This window comes from Macaca thibetana, chromosome 11, assembly GCF_024542745.1.
Source record: "Macaca thibetana thibetana isolate TM-01 chromosome 11, ASM2454274v1, whole genome shotgun sequence".
In the NCBI taxonomy this organism is placed as follows: domain Eukaryota; kingdom Metazoa; phylum Chordata; class Mammalia; order Primates; family Cercopithecidae; genus Macaca; species Macaca thibetana.
In genome coordinates this window covers 27,752,430-27,768,733 of record NC_065588.1, presented here as the reverse complement: position 1 = coordinate 27,768,733, position 16,304 = coordinate 27,752,430, and the positions used below count along the sequence as shown (strand labels likewise).

Here is a 16,304-nt window from a genome sequence, read left to right as displayed (position 1 = left end):
TTATGGATGCATGGAACAGCCAGGAAAATATTTTTATTAAGGGAACGATAGAATATTCAAGTTAGTTTAATAGTGAAGATTATTTTAATTATTTTCATATGTAACATCACAAAATTTACCACATATGCTCTAATCTCTGGGTATGTGCATACGTTTTAGAAATAACCCTGAATTTTTATTAGAAGATTATCAGGGATTGAGTGTACTGGAAGTTTGATGACAAGATCTCTTTGTATATGATTAAGAGTGCATGAGTGAAACAATGAAAAAGTGGGGAAAAAAAGTTTGATAAAAAAAAGCAGCCAAACTCAAGGGATATAAATATTGCCCTGGCCTCTTACAAAAATAAATGACACATCTACTGCAATTCAGTCCCAACACTTGGTTAACATCTCATATCCAAATTAAGCTAACAGCAGATGAAGAGTTCCCCTTGACTTTGCAGATACAATGTAGAAGACTACCTCGATCCACATCTACCATCAATTCTTCCCTGCAGCAGAGCTAGCTCCACTGCCATGTTGTCCATCTGTTGACTTGAGTTTTACTATTACCTTACTTAGCGACTATGGGGTTAGGACCTGACAAAAAGAGGAGAAAGAGGAAAATATCAGAACAGATTTTTAGAGAAAGCACAAAAGCAAGAATTTTAAATTGGGTGACTTTCTACATCTTGTTTTAAAAGCCCCAGTTTTGATCAAATGAGAAACATGCTCATATAGGCGACTGACAAAGAGATTTAAGATTAAAACATGGCTGGGCATGGTGACTCATGACTCTAATCCCAGTGCTTTGGGAGGCCAAAATGAGAGAATTGCTTGAGGCCAGGAGTTCCAGACTAGCCTGGGCAACACAGTAAGATCCTATTTCTAAAAAAAAAAGAAAAGAAAAAGAAAAATTAAAACATGAACCAAATGAAAGATTTCCTTTTGCTATCGAGGAAACAAGACATATATCAAGACTTTCTACTATAATTGAATCTTTGACAGAAAATTTAATTTTGAAACTAGCAGTGGAGTAAAACGCATTTCCAAATCTATAAAGAACTTTCCTCTAGTGGATAATGTATGTAATGCCTGGTACTATGCTGGCTTATAGTCAGCATGAAATACATGTTTGAAATAAAAACAGAAGGGAAAAATAAGTAAGCCATTTTCTCTCCTCTCTCCTTGGTACCTATTTTCTAATTCAGCATGACACCTTTCCATACTCCAACTAAGGAAACAAAATAGGAAGACAAAAGGAGGGGAGATGGCCCTCAGAGAAAAGGAATTTCTGCAACTCTTTACACTTCATTTCAAATGAATATATTTCAAATGGATATGCGCTCTCTCTCCACCAAAAACCAACAGAGAGGTTAAGAACTTGCCAAACGTCACACAGCAAATAAACTAGAAGGCCTGAATTAATAAAATAGAACAAACAATAAAGCTTGTTAAGCCACTAAAATTATACTTCAAGTTAGAGAATGTACCCTGAGTTTTGTAGAAGTACAGTGAGTCTTATTTAATTGGAATGATTTACATGTGAAATAGATCAAAAGTAGAAGGCCAAATTAAAAGACCTCAAAAAAGCTCTGTGATTTTGTGAGTATAGAATGTTAGCACGTTTTCTCTACAGATTTTCAAAATCCAATTACATAGTAAATAATCAGCGTGCCTAAATAACAACTACTAGTGAAACCATGCATTTAAGCCCATTATTCACAAAATGAAGAAAACCAGCATGGATGGATGGATGCTCCAAATATCCTAAAGTCAAAAGTATTTCTAAAGGTTAATAAAAGGATTAATATTTCACATCAAAAGGCTAAAAATAAAAATTGCCATTAGCATTTTGTGATAAAAAGTCAATGCAATGAAAGATTATCCTTAAAATGAAGCAGGATGAGGGCACGTAGTAATGCCTTGCACACCTCCAGGGAATTTCAACTTTGCCCTAGGAATGCACGTGTATGAGAGACAGAGACAGGGTGACAGACAGACAGAGAGGAGACACTGTATCACTCACCTCTGTGTCTCTGAACTTATCTTCATAATCCAATCTGTCCTTCTCTACAGCCGTCAGTTTCAACTTCAGGTTAGATATTTCAGCCATCAGATCCAACTTCTGAGTTTCTAAGGATGTCCTACTTAGAAGCTCCTATTGGAATTTAAGAGATACATTCAATAATTCTTTTATTATAAACAGCCACATGTGAATTTACCTCATTTATGATCACAAAGCAGCACCTATTAAGTGGAGGATATGGTAAAATATAATTACTGAATGTACACACTTTTAAAAAATTGTTCACTTGAGGCCGGGCGTGGTGGCTCACGCCTGTAATCCCAGCATTTTGGGAGGCCGAGGCGGGCAGATCGCTTGAGGTCAGGAGTTTGAGATGAGCCTGGACAGTATGGTGAAACCCTGTTTCTACTAAAAATATAAAAATTTGCTGGGCATAGTGACGGGTGCCTGTAATCCCAGCTACTCAAGAGGCTGAGGCAGGAGAATTACTTGAACCCGGGAGGCGGAGGTTACAGTGAGCCGAGATCTCGCCATTGCACTCCAGCCTGGGCAACAAGATTCCGTCTCAAAAATAAAACAAAATAAAATAAAATAAAAAAACATCTACTTTAGTTACCCTCCTTTGAGCAGAAATAAGCACATGTCAGTTTACTGAGGGAGACATATGTTATGTAGATACACATGCATAAACCACATATACACTTCAGGGTGATGATAACATTGATTATGGTGATACTATGTTTGCTATATGCCAGGCACCAGTTATAACAAATACTGTTTCAATCCTCATAAAAAATTTATCAGGTAAAAATTCTTATTATCCTTAATCAGAAGATGAGGAAACATAGTACAGAGAGGTTAGGAACTTCCCTAATGTCATAGAGGGAAAAAGAAAAAATAAAGACACAGCAGGAATGGAAACCTAGGAGGTTTTGCTCAAGTGCATACTCCATCCACGACCTTACAGAGATATTTTCTCTTCTAATTTTGTGGGTACATAGTAGGTATATACATTCGTGGGGTACATGTTTTGATTCGGGCTTGCAATGTGTAATAATCACATCATGGAAGATGGGGTCTCCATCTTCTCAAGCATTTATCCTTTGTGTTACAAACAATCCAGTTATATTCTTAATTTCAAACATATAATTAAATTATTATTGACTATAGTAACCCTGACATGCTACTAAATACTAGGCCTTATTCATGGAAACTATTATTTTGTACCCCTTCACCATCCTCCACCTCTCCCTTCATCCCCCACTACCCTACCCAGCTTCTGGTAACCATCCCTCTACTCTCTATCTCCATGGGTTCAATTGTTTAATTTTTAGATCCCACAAATAAGTGAGAACATGAGATGTTTGTCTTTCTGTGCTTGGCTTATTTTACACATAATGACCTCCAGTTCCATTCATGTTGTTGCAAATGACTGAATCTCATTCTTTTTTATGGCTGAATTGTACTCCATTGTGTATAAGTACCATATTTTCTTTATCCAGCCATGTGTTGATGGACATTTAGGTTGCTTCCAAATCTTGGCGGCTGTGAACACAGTTGCAGTGAACACAAGAGCTCAGATATTTCTTCAATATACTGATTTCCTTTCCTTTGGGTATATATCCAGCAGTGGCATTGCTGGATCATATGGTAGCTCTATTTTTAGTTTTGCTATTTTTTTTTTGAGATGGAGTCTCACTCTGTCGCCCAGGCTGGAGTGCAGTGGTGCAATCTCGACTCACTACAAGCTCCGCCTCCCAGGTTTACGCCATTCTCCTGCCTCAGCCTCCCGAGTAGCTGGGACTATGGGCATCCACCACCATGCCTGGCTAATTTTTTGTATTTTTAGTAGAGATGGGGTTTCACTGTGTTAGCCAGGATGGTCTCAATCTCCTGACCTCGTGATCCAACCGCCTCGGCCTCCCAAAGTGCTGGGATTACAGGCATGAGCCACCGCACCCAGCCTCTATTTTTAGTTTTTTGAGGAACCTCCGAAGTGTTCTCCATAGCAGTTGTACGAATTTACATTCCCAACAACAGTGTACAAGGGTTCTCTTTTCTTCACATCTTCGTCAGCATTTGTTATTGCCTGTTTTTTGGATAAAAGCCATTTTAGCTGGGGTAAGATAGTATCTTCTTGTAGTTTTGATTTGCATTTCTCTGATGATCAATGACATTGAGCACCTTTTCATATGTCTGTTTGCCATTTGTATGTCTTCTTTTGAGAAATGTCTATTCAAATATTTTGCCCATTTTTAAATTGGATTATTAGATTTTTTACTATTATATTTTTTCTTAATTATAAAACATATACTTATGGGTGAGAGGAAACCATCTGAATGCGAAAAAAGAAAATTAAAATAAGCCACAATACTACTGACATTTTGTTCCAGATTCTAATTACATAAACACTTTCTATTGTGTGCATGTGTTTTGAGACTCTGCTACTCTCGTTTTTTTTAAATGTGCTGGTCTAAGTGAATCAAGAAACTTACTGCTGCATAGAGCAAACACAGCACAGAAACGCAGCATCTGAAATAATTCAGCAGGGAAATCCCATCTTGGTTCTGGCCTCTGCACATACCTGCTGTAGCATTTCTTCTGTGGCATTCAACTTCTCTCTGTGCTCTTCAAGACAAAACTCCAAATCTCGAATCTTCTCCCCCTGAGCCTCCACCTGGTCTGTTAACACACTTACCTGTATTTAGAGCAAAATCATACAATGAGTGAAAAAGAACTTGGGTTCCACTGAATACATTATTTCTCTAAATGGAACAAGAAAAGGAATGATCCTACCACTCATATGGTTTTAAAGAAAAAAAATATGCGAAGTACCAAGAAGACAGTGGTCCCTCGCATTCCTATTTATATGTTGCTATTTGATTTAAGGAGGCCTATACAGTTTGGAGGAAATTTGTATAGATTAGGAATGTACAATACTTTTTGGTTAAAGCTACTTCAACCATTTATGAGAGCGAGCGTGCAGAGAAGTTATCTTTTTTGGGGACAGGGTGGAGATAGTATTAGAAGAGAGGAAACAAAGTTAATGTTTGAAATAGAAATTATCAAGAAATTATTAAAATTTGATACTTCAAGAAGAATAAGAAAAAGACCCCGGGGGGTGGGCGGGGAGCATGCACGGTGGCTCACACCTGTAATCCCAGCACTTCGGGAGGCCGAGGTGGGCAGATCACTTGAAGTCAGGAGTTTAAGACCAGTCTGGCCAACATGGCGAAACTCTGTCTCTACTAAAAATACCAAAGTAGCTGGCCATGGGGGCATGTGCCTGTCATCCCAGTTACTCAGGAGGCTGAGGCAGAAGAATTGCCTGAACTCAGGAGGTGGAGGTTGCAGTGAGCCAAGATTGCACTGCACTCCCACCTGGGCAACAGAGTGAGACTCCATCTTAAAACAAACAAACAAACAAACAAAAAACAAAAACACACACACACAAAACCCAGGGAATTCAAATTCCATGAGCTCTTTGAAGATGACACTGATCACAGATGTGTTCAAAGCCAGGGGGCAGCTCAATATACTCAAAGGTCCATGAGGAGCTGTTGGGCTAGTCCTTCAACTCTAGTGCTTAGAGCCGATCTCCGAGATTTTCCTCAATAATCATCACCCAGTAAATATACTTCAATTCATTTTGCTCAATATACCAAAGAAAAACATACTTCAGTTCATTTTGCTCAATATACCAAAGAAAAATGTTTGTCAAGCATTTAAAACATTATGAAGAAGCAAACTCAAATTTAGCCCACAGGGAGGATTCTACTCACTGTTTTGTCTCACCCAGGGTATCATTTTTAAAATTGAAAAATTAAACATCTATACTCAGATTTCAGATTCAGAAATATAAACATACATATATTCAGATTTTATGCTATATTCATATATCTGAATTTTAGAACAGATCAGACAACATTGTGCCTGTATTCAGACTGGCCGTGGAAGAGCTGAGGATGATTAATGGCGGCTCCTTTTAAACTGGTCGTAAACACCATCATTCTGCCCCAATCCTCACCACTCCCTATTGTGTACAGGTGGTTTACCAGGCTTATTTCTGTTAGCAGTCTGGTTGCTGCAAGCAATCTGAATTTGCCAGCCCAATTTAAAAGTCTTTGTAAGTATGCTGCAAGGAAAGAACAGTATTTAAAAATCACTTGCCTGAAGAACGAGGGATTCTTTATCATTTTCTAAACGTGCCAACCTTTCTTGATACACATCTCCGTTCCCAGGTAGGTGTCCATTTGTCTGAAAAAGGAAATAATATGGGTAAGGCTGATCTTCTCTAAGAATGATATATTGAGGATAAATGAAAATCACAGTGTTCACAAGTCCAAGGGGCCTGAATTGAATCTGGCACAGCTGTCACTGTCAAACAGAAAACATGAGAATGCAATTTGGTTCATTTACCACAAAAGAGGTAAGACAGGCATGTTAAGCGTATAAGCATGTTTTTGCCAAAGTAAACAATTTCTTATCAAACAGAAAATAATGACCCACAAGGCACAGTGGATACTGGTATCTCCACTGAGAGCAGACACACACCCAGGGGCGGGCAAAGCTTTGTCAGTGTGTAGGGGGCACCTCTAGCTGTTGAGGTCTGTCTCTTTTCCTCCAAAAGCGTAAACACTCAGGCCACAGTGACTTCCCCTGGTAGCTCCGACTAGCCTCACTTATCTGCATTTTAACACTTTCTGTCCTGATCTTACTAACTTGTGAGTTTGCTTCTTTGTATAATGTTACCTTCTATTCCAGGGCAGAGCCTATAATTCATTTTGTAACCTCCCCAGCATCTGGCTCAGTGCTCTGCATATACTGATGCTTACTTACTATTTCTTCCCCTCCTTCCTGCCCCCGGACACTTTTTAAAAAACATCATGTTTCAGTATATTTAAGCGTTGTATAAATGCCAAAGGAAGTATAGACTGAGAAACGACGTATAGATTGTTTCTTCCTCAACTTGTCTCATATGCAAGTCATGAAAGAGACACACAAAGAGGCTCACAAAGAACAGAAAACCTAAAAACATAATTTTGAAATGTACGTAGTAGCATAAGTGGTGTCTCTCGTAATCTCAACATAACCATAAGATAATGTAATCCCAATAGAATTTCCTGATTCTTCATTCAAATCCAATAGAAATAAAAGTCAGCTGAAATCCGAAAGTGTTAGATGGGGCCACCCAGGGTTCAACTGAAAAAGAAAACAATATCTTCAGATTTAGAACCAGAAAAAATACAAACTGAATAACCTTACTCCCCAGGGCACATCTGATGTGACATCTACTGTTTTTCCAGAATTAACTGATACCATTGTTCTATCTTTCCAATAAATGTGGTTTCCAGTATCAATTCTTGGAATAACAAAAGTCATGTGCTGGGAAGGGGGAAAAAAAATAAAACAGGGCTTGAATGAAAAGGAAGACTTCAGAATGCTTTTTCTAAAAACTTTACATACTGAATACATTTTCCAAAAGGCCACAAAGAATCGGAGGCTAATTGAGTAAGGGTGCAATGCATATTTAGAGTGGATTAAAATTTTACAATCAGCTGCTTCGCCACACACCTCCACAATTACCACAGCATAATTCTGCTCATGTTGTTAACTGAAGTGCCCGGCATTAAATTACAAGTATTATGAAGAGTGTGATGGAGTGGCCTGGACAACTTCTATTCCTGGGGACTAACATAAAAATAAATTGTGCATAACTTCTCGAGGGCAGTTTTTTGGAAAAGGGCCAGGATGCATAATCCATGTTCTCAATCTTAAGAAAGTGCCAAGACAGGCCCTGTAGAGGTTTAAATTCCTTATTTTGATTATAGACATTAACAAGCATCTGTTTTTAAAATCCCATACAAGTAACAATATTTCAGAAACAAATACATTTCAGTAAGTAGAAAAAATCTGCTGTTTAGTGAGGACAAAAAGTAAAACTGGCCAAGGGTGGTGGTACATGCCTGTAATTCCAGCACTTTGGGAAGCTGAGAATTGTGTGAGCCCAGAAGTTTGAGGCCTGCCTAGGCAACATGGCAAGACCCTATCTCTTAAAAAACAAAAACAAAAACAAAATAAACCAAAAAGTACTTAGCCAAGCTTAGTGGTGTGCACCTGTGGTCCTAGTTACTCTGGAGACTAAGGAAGGAGGATCACTTGAGCCCGGGAGGTGGAGGCTACAGTGAGCCATGTTTGCACCACTGCACTCCAGGCTGGGCAACAAAGTAAGACCGTGTCTTAAGAAAAACAAAACAAAACTGATCTTTCTTCTGGTTGGAGGAAATTATAGCAAGAGGAGAGCAGTGTTTCCTTCCAAGCTACTCTGTATGATATGGAAGTGAGGTGTTCCAAAACCAGTTCTCCAAAATGAGCCCCAAATAGAAACAGATACTGAAAATTGATTCAAAATGAGCGTATTTATGTTTCTCAATATGGTATTGATACTTATAAGCACTCAATGCTCAAGGGTAGTTTAGTATATGAAAACTCACTATAGGAACATAAAGCAGAATTTAAGAGCGATCAATGTTACATCCTTGTGTTAACTTAAGTAAGACTGTTCTGTCCACATGTGTTTATATTTCTGCCAATTCTGTTTCTTTGCATTAAGAATGTTGGCAGTAAGATCCATTAGGTACATACCGTATTGTCTCTATTCTTCCTCCAACTCCCACGTTCTACCAAACAGGTCACTCAAAACCTCCCCATATATGGCATGCTCTCTCACACACTTTTACTCCTTCTGCACGGATCGTCTTTTCCCACCCTTTCTTCTTCTTTCCCCATTCCTTAAGGTCCACCTCTATTAGGGCTTGGTCTGTGAAGTCTTCCTTGAATTCACTGTTTACTATGCGCCAGCAACAGTATCTAGATGAACCTTCATTACAGCAGGCGTTACTCTGAATGCACTAAGGTTAGACTTGATTGCATACATGTCCCTCTCTTCTAATAGACTCTGCATTCTTTGCAAGTAGATTTGCCTTGGCATGTGACACACAGTGGGTGATAACTAAATGTCTGTTGAATGGAAGAATGACGACAGGTGTTCAATAAACAAAGTTGAATAAAAGATGACTACAGGTTTCGTTTTGATCTGGCCTTCTTGCTTCTCAGTGGGTCTTTATTTATGTGTCCTCTATAATCTGGTATGCACTCCATGGTTGACCTCTATCTAGACTGGCTCCTTTCTCCCCAAGCCTGTACTCTCTCTTCCCACTATGTTTAGGAGGTGATCTCAGAGCCTTTGTAATGGACAATAGTTAAGGCCATCTTGTGTGAGCTCCCCTAGACACTTTCTTCCTCAGTGTGTAATAGTATAAAATGTATTACCTCTTATTTCGTTCCTTTCTTTCTTCCTGCAGGCTTGGGAGAACTGATTCTTAACTCCTTCCTGAAAGCTCATCATTCCACTTCTAGTTTGGAACCTTGATTTCCTGTTTCACTGGGACCTGTAATCACCACTTCTACTTATCATTTTCCATTTCTTCCTTTTAATGAGCTTTCTTCCATTTTCCTTTACAACAACTATCCCAAGGTTTTGTACCCAACACTCTACTCACCTCCCACTCCTCCCTCTCAGGTCAATCCATCTTTCATAACCCATTTCTACCTCCTCCTCATTACATTGTGCCATTCTCCTTTCCCCATCTACTGGCTGACCTTCTGGGTCTTGTCTTAAACTGTGCTCTTTAGTGTTTCATCCTATTCTGCCTCAGGTGGATGACTAATAATTTTATGTGAGTTGGTCTCTCAGCCTAAGTTTCTCAGTGCAAAACTGTCTTACATTTCTTTTGATTCTTCCACGGTGCTTATAAAATCCTGAGCACCTAATTTAAAATGTATTTAAGTATAAACTCCTGTTGAGTCAATCTGACTTTCAAAGCACGGAAGAGAAGCCTAAATCACTTTACCTTTCTACTTTAGCTCATGGTGCAACCTTTTACTGACCACATCCAATTCAGCTAAGTCAAAACTGGAATCAACGTGGGGATTTCAACAGTACAATATCCAACCAATAGTGTGTGTGGAGAGTCAGGGAGGGAGATCTAACTCAACTGTAACAATGGTACTTTGATTTAATTAAGGAACTATGGCTTCTGCCAGGTTTTCCTGGCATGATGGGGAGAAGCACATCTGAAAAGCTTTATCCCTCATAGAATTACAGAATCTGAGAGCTAGCCAGGAACCTCACCTGGAAAACGAATTCCCTGACTCTACATGGCAGGTGGTACACATAACATCAGAACACCATCTACTTTTCCCTTCACCATCTAAGTGGAAAGCCTTCTTTTATTTATTTATTTATATTTATTTACTTACTTATTATTTATTTATTTTGCAGTTGCAAGATTTAATAGAGTGAAAACAGAGCTCCCTTACAACAGGAGGGGACCCAAAGGGGGTTGCCACTGCTGGTTCAAATGCCTGGGTTTATATCCTGATTATTGTCCCTCCCCCTGTGCTCTCAGGTGATAGATGATTTGATTATTTCTTTACCTCCTGCTTTTAGCCTAATTGGTATTTTACTGAGCTCTCTTTACTACCTGATTGGTTGGGTGTGGGCTGAGTTACAGGCCCCGTATTTAAAGGTGGGTGCTGTCACCCTCTCCAGCTAGAAAGCCTTCTTTTTATATCAACTTCCTTTTAATTATCAAGTATTACAATCAAGCATAAAGACATAATAAATGTTAACATCTTTCCTTTGCATCTGTTTAAAAAAATTTTTTATTACAGAAAATTTCCAACAGATTTAAAGTTAAGAAATGAGCGTGATGAAACCCCATGTACTCGCCGCTCCATTTCAATAGTTATTAATTCACGGAAGGTAGGAGTCTCAACCGCTGTTTTTACTTGTAACATCATGCTGTGTTTTCCTTTGATTTTCTGGTTCTATTGGTTTGCATTGGTCTACAGTTGTCTTCTTCCCTGTTTCCCCTTTGTTTCACTTTGTTCTTTCCTGAGCTCTGCTGTCCTGTCTAAATCCAAAATCAACATACAAGCAGTGATTTGCCACTATTATGCTTATTTATTTTACAAAACAGAAACCAATTTTGAGTGTAATAGTCCTAAATCAGAATGGTGAGTACCTAAATTAAAATGGGGAAAAGAAAACAGCCCCCTTTTTAAGGTCAACAGATGTTAAAGTACAGCTGGATTAGTAATACTACATACACACAAATGCATGCACAGACCACATTCCATCCAGTCATTATACTTATTTTTAAAACTAGTTATTAAAGCTGTCATGGAGTCTTGATTTCATAATTCTGTTTTTAAACATTCAGTATCAAGAAAGGAAGAGTAAGGCTCAGTCCATGAAATCTCCTTTAAGTAAACGTTATCTCTAGTTACCAAAAGAAATAATTACTATGATAGCATTTTGTACTCAGAATTATACGTCTGCCACGCATGCAAACATTTACTGCATGCCTGCTCTGCACTAGACTCTGAACTAGGAGGAGAGATTGAGACTTGAATCCTTCAGCCATGAAGAGCACAGTCATATTGCATTTGAGTTCAATACCATAATAAGGCATCTTACACCACTACTGTCCAAAGAGTCAAAGAACATGATACCAATGATGCTGGAAACCAAGCAACCAGGCAGCGGCAGTACTCCACTCCCCTGTCCTCTCACTGGGTGTGATGGAATAAGGGCATGAGCTTCACAGTGGGCAAGCGGAGGGTACATGTTTACACTATAATATTACCCTAGTCATAGGTATACACCTATGTCCCCTGAATTTGGGAAGGACAGAGAAAAAAGAAGATCCCAGTGTCACTAGAAGCAAAGCCCCGGCTCCTATCCCAGTACAGCAGCAACTTCATTCATTTAATATTGTGATTCATTAATTTATTCAACATTTGTTGAAAGCCAGCAACATGTGACAGGATACAGAGATCTAGAGAAGGAATCTGTCTTCTACTTTGGAAGGATAACATGGGACCAAGAAAAAGTCCCTATTGTTCTTGTCATTTTTTCTTTCTTAACTCACTTTCCTAAAGGAACAGGGAAACCTCTTTCCATTCAATCCTAACAAATACCAGTGGCCTAGGATTCCATGAAAAGTACATCTTTTACCTCTGTAAACTAGGAATTTGGCTGATTTGGTCCATTTGTTTTTCTGTGCCTGTGAACACTTTCCATGGGAGTTTACTTGAAGCTTAATTTTAGCTAGGACGTCTCAGTGAGGCACCGCATGACTCAGATAATTGTGATCACCTATGGGATATAATCTTAAGATGTATCTTGTTTGCCAAGGCCTGAGAAAACATTTCCTAGAGGCACAGATGAAAAGCAAAGCCGGTCAGAAAGCAGCAGGGATCGGAGGGTGGTAGGACAGGGACTGTGTCGTGGGGCTGGGAGTCAGGGACTCAGGGAGAACAGCCAGCAACCCTGCAGAGACCATGTCCCGTGGCTGAACTCTTTTAAGTTATGAGTATTTTTATTTTTATAGCAACTTTTAAAAATACACATTTGGGATTAATATTATCTAACTTTTAATGTAAAAATAAGAGAGAAGTGTACTATGATGATGAACAGGTCTGAAGCCAGTCCAGAACACCTCATTCCCCCTGTTTACACTCTATCTATCTCCTGGCTGATGATGTCTGCTTTGGAGTTATTACCATTAGTATTCACCATTAGTATTTCACTCACTTTGTTGAAAATTGTATTTTTGTAATTTCTGCTGACTTTGGGATGGCCTCATAATTAAAACTGCCAAATAGTCAGACATCTTTGGGATTTCACTACCTGATCCCCTGCTGACATGGATCAAGGTCATGATCCTCAGTTAAAAAAAAAACATTATAAGAATGTTCTAGGGCAACTCATCAAGTTAGACCTAAAGTAAATAACTATTTGCTTGACTCAAACAATTAGACATATTTTTCCATTTGCCTTCTTGAATCTGGAGCTTCATAAAGCAAGTAATTTTCCATTATTAATATCTGTGTTAACACATTATAATATTTTACTATCAAAACAAAATTCAGTCTTAGTAACTAAACGAATATGTCAGAGTCTATAGTTTTTTTTAACCAAGGAGACACACTTCCGAGTTTTAAAAGAAATTTGTTCATTTCTAGAAGCCTACAGCTACACTTGTAAATTCATTCTTACAGATTTAATGTCCCTTCACTATAAAGGTTACTAGTGTTGGTATTTGATCACATTCAGTGTCTGATCATATGAAACAAACAGGCAGGAGCAATCAGTAGTAAAGAAATAACCTGCATCCTACAAGAAACCAGGGGATCTCCCTGGCCCAGGCAAAATGATAGTTGGAACTGCAAATGCCCAGTTGCACTAATGAAAAGGTTAGTATCCATCTTAAAGTACAGGGCTTATCAAGTTGGCCATCATTAAACATGAATGGAACCATAATTATATATCTGTTATTATTTACAGATACATAATTATTTCCAAAAATTTTTGAATTTAAGTTTTTCTAAAATATTCCAGAAGCTTCTCTGTAGTCTGAGAAATGTTTGTACTCTTTTATCGCAAGAAGGGAACTATGTATGGATGGTTTGTAACCTAACTCCCCTTGCAACTGGACCCAACTCTTTCCCTCACTGCAAAGGGTTCCTGTTAAACATTTTCCCTCTATTCTCTTCTCTACGCTCTACTCTTCAGTATTGCCTTTCTGACTAGCCTTTTCCCAGGCGTATCCATAAGCCCTCAGCATACATTAGTTCATAGGATCCTTACAATCCTAAGTGGCAGTAACCATCATCCCCATTTTACAGATGAGAAAACCAAGACACAGAACTTCAGACATTTTCACAAGGTCATACAAGCTTCAAAGAGTTAGGGTCAACATTAAAATTCAGGTCTGCTGTTACTACAGCCTGCATTTGAAACTGCCTAGATGCAGTCCTGCCTTATCATTAACTGCTTCCTTTTTTAAAACATCACAATCTCTTTTATTTGGGCAGTTTCCCCATACTCAAATATGAAGGGGGAATTTGCTAGGATTCTGTGTTCCTTAAATTCTAGGATGCCATCAATTTTAACTTTTTATTGTGGTAAAATACACATGGAAACTTTAGCATTTTAAACATTTTAAAGTGTACAGTTCAGTGGTATTAAGCACATTTACACTGTTTTGCAACCATCACCATCATTAATCTTTTCATCTTGCAAAACTGAAATTCTATATGCAATAAGTATTATCTTCCCATTCTCTGCTCCCCTCAGCTCCTGGCAGTCACCACTCTACTTTCTGTCTCTAAAATTTGACTATGCTAAGTACCTTATTAATAAAAAGGAAAGAGGGGAGAGAGGAAGGGAGGATAGATCCCAGCTAAAATGTATACATATACCCATTTTAAGATCATAAAACATATCCTAACTTCTGAAATATTAAATTGGAAAAATCTAATATTATCAGCCAATCACTAATTATAAGCATATAATCTTCTACTTGTTGGATTCCCAATGCTGGCCCAAGTTGCGTTTTGGTTCTAAAATAAAGTCTATCATGGTAGGTGTGTGGTGACAACTCAATTTCACTCCTATGCTTTTATGGTTCCAAACAGCCAGTCCTGCTCTCCTCTTCTTGCTTTGTTTTTTGCCTTTTGCTGCCTTTCTTCTTTCATCCTGTCATTCTCTGTGTGCTCGAGAAAACACACTTAATTTGGAAAGTTGGGGGCAAGGTGAGGAATTCATATACATAAGTTAGATGGATATAAATTTAGCAACTACAAAAATTCCTTATCTCTCTAGAACTACATCTAGTTTATTTTGTTATTGTTACTTTTAGAATAAAAACTGAATCTTCATTAGTTCTTTAAAATATTTGTCATTTTGTGGATTCTCAAGGTTAAAATGTCAAATAATAGGAGAGAAAGCAACTAAAAACATTGATCAACAAGCCATTACCCATCCGAGGAATAAACTTAAAACAACTTCCATTCATTCGAACGTGCATTCCACTTTATCATCCATGGAGCATCATTCATTACAAATATAACTACTGAGCCAGGCATTCTTCTAAGCACTAGGAATACAGTATTTTTTTAAAAAATTAAGGGCAAAAATCGGATTCATGATGCTTATATTCCAGTTGAAAAGACAGAAAATAAATCATATAAACGTCACAAATACACTGCACATAAGAAAGTGGTGAATGCTAAGAACAAAATAAAGCAGGGAGAGGTAAGACAAAGAATAAATGGGTATAATTTTAGTTAGGGTGGTGACGCACGGCCTCACTGAGAGCAGGACTTTTGAGTAAATACCAGAAGAATATGAGGGAGCTAGCCATACAAACATCTGGGGAAAGAGCTTTCCAGGCAGAGTGAAAAGCCAGTGCCTGGAAAAGCCAGTGCAAAGGCTCAGAGGCCAGTGTACCTGGCATGTTAAAGAATCAGTGAAATAGCCAATGTGCTTGGCGTGGAGTGAATAAGGAGATGTGTGATGAGAGATGAGGTCAGAAAGTTACGGGGAGCAAATCCTACGAGGCCTTGCAGCCCACAGTAAGCGCTGTGGTTTTTACTCTGAGTAAGATGTGATGCCATTGGCAGTTTCTGAAAAAAGGCGTGAGTGTCATGATCTAACTTATATTCAGATGTAATCATCATTACTTTTTATCATTTCCAGAAATACTTTCACAGAACAGATTAAGCACATGTTAATGGAAATGTTTTAGACACATGTCAAAAATTGAACTACAGGTATGCTTAGGCTACTATTGCCATTGGTGGCCTTTGGGTGTGGGATAGAAATAGGTTCTACTAACAATAGTAAATTCCTTTTTTCACTGCATGCTAAATGGTCAGAAGAACATGGAGTAAAGAAGGGGTGAGATAGGACATTGAAATAGACTAAGGAATATGCCAGGAAACACCAATTTCAGAGCATGAAGCAATCCCCAAAGAAATCAGCAAACCTGGACCTTTAAATCTCTGGAGGAGAAATTTGCAGAGCAAATATAAAGTATAATAGTAAGGCATTATGTGTTTTAACAAGTAAAATATCTTCAATTGTCAAGTGTGTGTAGCTGCACCACCGCTGAAGGATTATATTATTTGCACTCAGAAACTCAGAGGTAAACCAGGTGGGAACACAGAGTATTCAGCACAGGACTGGCTGGGAGCTCTAGTATTTGTGTCACATCCTATGAAAATGTTGTAGCTGTAGGATGTACTCTTAAGGTCCCCAAAGCAAGCAGTTTTCATGTCTACCACAGATCCAAAAGTAGATCAGGATTCTTTCATACAATTCTCATTAGTTTTTATATCAACACAGTTAGCTCATTAGCATATTATTGCATCTTACTGAA

General features: G+C 38.4%; 1 protein-coding gene across 14 annotated transcripts in view; it reads right to left on the bottom strand.

Moving 5' to 3' along the window:
- Window positions 1-16,304, bottom strand: part of LOC126930047 (liprin-beta-1) — a 176,154-nt gene that overhangs the window by 43,916 nt on the left and 115,934 nt on the right. For all 14 annotated transcript variants that reach the window (XM_050746652.1, XM_050746650.1, XM_050746655.1 and 11 more), the window contains exons 5-7: window positions 6,181-6,267; window positions 4,595-4,708; window positions 2,011-2,142 (exon numbers count right to left, since the gene is read on the bottom strand). In XM_050746652.1, the coding sequence (XP_050602609.1) occupies window positions 2,011-2,142; window positions 4,595-4,708; window positions 6,181-6,267 (333 nt within the window). The remainder of the gene's footprint in view (window positions 1-2,010; window positions 2,143-4,594; window positions 4,709-6,180; window positions 6,268-16,304) is intronic.